Source organism: Medicago truncatula, chromosome 4 (genome assembly GCF_003473485.1).
Source record: "Medicago truncatula cultivar Jemalong A17 chromosome 4, MtrunA17r5.0-ANR, whole genome shotgun sequence".
NCBI lineage: Eukaryota > Viridiplantae > Streptophyta > Magnoliopsida > Fabales > Fabaceae > Medicago > Medicago truncatula.
In genome coordinates this window covers 35,706,170-35,709,373 of record NC_053045.1, presented here as the reverse complement: position 1 = coordinate 35,709,373, position 3,204 = coordinate 35,706,170, and the positions used below count along the sequence as shown (strand labels likewise).

Genomic DNA, 3,204 nt, shown 5'->3' with positions numbered 1-3,204 from the left:
TGCGGCAAAAGGTTCAACTCTGGCAATGCACTCGGTGGCCACAAAACATCTCACCGTCGCTCACATCTTCAGAGACACGATAAGTACGATGATGAGAAACAGAAACATAGGTGTCCTGTTTGCAACAAGGTTTTTTCATCCAACAAGGCTTTTTGCGGACATATGATATTGCACCATGAAAAGGGTTCCAAGAGTATTCATTCACCAACCACATTCTTGGAACAATTTCAATTTCAAGTTGGTATTGCACCACCAGCTATTGACTTAACCAAGTATTCGCCACCAAAGTCCCATAAAATAAAAAAAAATCTATCAGGAGGAGAAATATCATTGATCATGAACATCTTAATGGAGCACAAACACTCTTCAATATGTCTTGCGCTGCGGCTGGTGGTGGTGGTGATCATGGTCAGGTACATAAAAAGTTCAAAGTTTCAAGCAATGTGGATAATGACAAGATCAAGGTGAAGGAGAATAATAATAATAACAGTAAAAAGAGTTTGCGGCTGATATTCAAGATTAAAGACAACAAGGTCTGGCAATGCATCCAAGGTGAAGAAAAGAAGAAAAATAATGAAGGCGGAGGAACTGGGATGGAACAGAGTTCTAATGAATTGAAGCCAAAAGGAGTTGTTATGAATTTTGATTTGAATGAGCTTCCAACAGAGGATGTGGCACATGAATGAAACCAATTAGTCTTTCATCGTCTTATTTAGGTCATTTTAACTCATTGTTCTATGCAAAGAAAATGATTTGTTTTTCCATTGATATTCTGAATGTGTTCACAGATGTAAACTCAACAGAGGAGTATAGTCATTTGTTATTTCATGAACACCCTTCAAGTTTTTTTTTTTTTTTTTTTCCATTAAAACAATTGAATGTGTTGCATGTCCTTTTTCTTTTCCATATACAATTAACATGATATTGGTGATTAGTGTTTAAATATCATTTGAACCGATTAACATGATAATTGGAAGTTTTGTAGTTTTCTATTTACAATTCAAGATCTAATATTGTGCTCAATTGAATCAGTGATGAGGTGATTTGTGTTAGAAATTAAATCAAGAAATATCTAGAAGAGTATAAAAGCTTGGAGTTACTCTTTGTCATTAAGAGTTAAAAATATCTATATTATGTAGCACCACCTAGAATAATCTTGTAACCAAAAGAATAATCTAGTGCTGATTGTACACCACCTCTATAGGAATAATCTAGCACCATCCATAGCTAGAAAAATCTAGTAACCGACATTAAGTTTAAGAGCCTATAAAAGGCACATGCTTGTACCATATTGTATCATCAAGTCTTCGACAATAAAATTAGTGTGTGTTCAAAGAAATTCTCCATTGTTCTCTTAGTTATAACTTTGTGAGTTTGTGTCCCACTGATATCAAATTGGTATCAGAGCAGGTTAGGTCCTGCAAGTGTCAGTGTCAAAAATAGTCTAAGTGTGTGAGGAACAAAAGAGTTCTCATTGTGTTGAAATTATTGTAAGCATATTCTGAGAAAGATATGTCAAACAATAATTTCAATATCGTTTGGTCTGGTCATAAATTGAATTCTGAATTAAATTTCAATTATTGGGAATTTATGATGACAACACATCTTAAAGCTCACAACATCTGGAGCTATGTGGAGTCTGGTTTGCAACAAGGAGCTGATGAACTTGCTCGTAGAAGGGACCAGCTGGCACTATCACATATTCTTCAAGGAATAGATTACTCAATTTTCGGCAAAATAGCAAATGCGAAGACTTCGAAAGAAGCGTGGGACATATTGAAGTTGTCACATAAAGGAGTAGAGAAAGCTCAGAAATCAAAGCTGCAGTCTCTGCGTAGAGAATACGAAAGGTATGAAATGTCCAGTTCTGAAACAGTGGATCAATATTTTACTCGTGTTATAAATCTTGTCAACAAAATGAGAGTGTATGGAGAAGATATTCAAGATAGCAAGGTGGTGGAGAAAATTCTACGCACCATGCCGATGAAATATGATCATGTGGTGACTACGATATTGGAGTCCCATGATACTGATACCTTGTCGGTAGCAGAGTTGCAGGGAAGCATTGAAAGCCATGTCAACCGAATATTGGAAAAGACTGAAAAAGTAAAGGAGGAAGCCTTGAAGAGCCAGGTGAACCTCAACAACGTTGCTGAATCCAGTCAGATGGGTGAAGCCAGAGCTCGTGACAATTTCAACAATGGAGGAAGAGGAAATTTCAGAGGAAGAGGTCGAGGAAGCTTTAGAGGAAGAGGACGTGGCAACTTCAACCAATGGAGAGACAACAATTACAACAATTTCAATCCATCCCATCAAGGAAAAGGTGGAAACAATTTTGGTTCCAATAACCGTGGCAGAGGAAGAGGTTATTACAACCAAGAGAGAACAAATAATGGTTGTTTTAATTGTGGAAAGTATGGGCACAAAGCAGCTGACTGCAGATATAAACATCAAGCAAATATGGCAGAGAATTCATATCAACATTTTGGTGAATCTTCTCAAAATCAACATAGTTTATTTTTAGCAAGCAATACACTTTCAGAAGAAGAAAATATTTGGTATTTGGACACCGGGTGTAGTAATCACATGTGTGGGAAAAAAGAATTATTTTCTTCTCTGGACGAAACGGTAAAATCTACCGTGAAGTTTGGAAATAATTCAAATATTCCAATTGAGGGGAAAGGCCAAATTGCTATCAGATTGAAAGATGGATCACAAAATTTTATTGGTGATGTTTTCTATGCTCCCGGTCTTCATCATAATCTCTTGAGCATGGGACAGCTGTCTGAGAAAGATTACAACATGCAGATTCACAAAGGCTATTGCACGTTGATTGATGGAAATGGGAGATTCATCACAAAGGTAAAAATGTCTCATAACCGCCTATTCCCTCTAAGAATTCAACATGATCAATTTCCGTGCTTGAGTTCAATAATTCCAAATGATGATTGGTTGTGGCACATGAGATTTGGTCACTTTCATTTTTCTGGATTGAATTATCTGTCACGAAAAGAATATGTTTCTGGTTTGCCTGTTGTGAAAATTCCAAGTGGTGTATGCGAGACATGTCAAATGGGAAAGAAGCATAGAGAATCATTTCCAACCGGAAAGTCTTGGAGAGCAAAGAAACTCTTGGAGATCGTTCATTCAGATTTGTGCTCGGTTGAAATACCAACACCTGGTGGATGCAGATATTTTATTACT

The 3,204-nt window shown here is 36.8% G+C and overlaps 1 protein-coding gene across 1 annotated transcript; it reads left to right on the top strand.

The window, feature by feature from the left end:
- The first annotated feature begins 1,593 nt into the window (after window positions 1–1,593).
- Window positions 1,594–2,435, top strand: LOC120579968 (heterogeneous nuclear ribonucleoprotein A2 homolog 1-like). Its single transcript, XM_039832760.1, has 2 exons — window positions 1,594–2,365; window positions 2,416–2,435. The coding sequence occupies exons 1-2, from the start codon at window positions 1,594–1,596 to the stop codon at window positions 2,433–2,435; spliced, it is 792 nt and encodes a 263-aa protein (XP_039688694.1).
- The last annotated feature ends 769 nt before the right edge of the window (window positions 2,436–3,204 follow it).

Bases quoted from the DNA above. Each gene is read 5' to 3' on its own strand.
- LOC120579968 (XM_039832760.1), top strand. From the start codon at position 1,594: ATGACAACACATCTTAAAGCTCACAACATCTGGAGCTATGTGGAGTCT. The intron at 2,366-2,415 runs GTTATTACAACC...AATTGTGGAAAG, and splicing joins TAACCGTGGCAGAGGAAGAG to TATGGGCACAAAGCAGCTGA.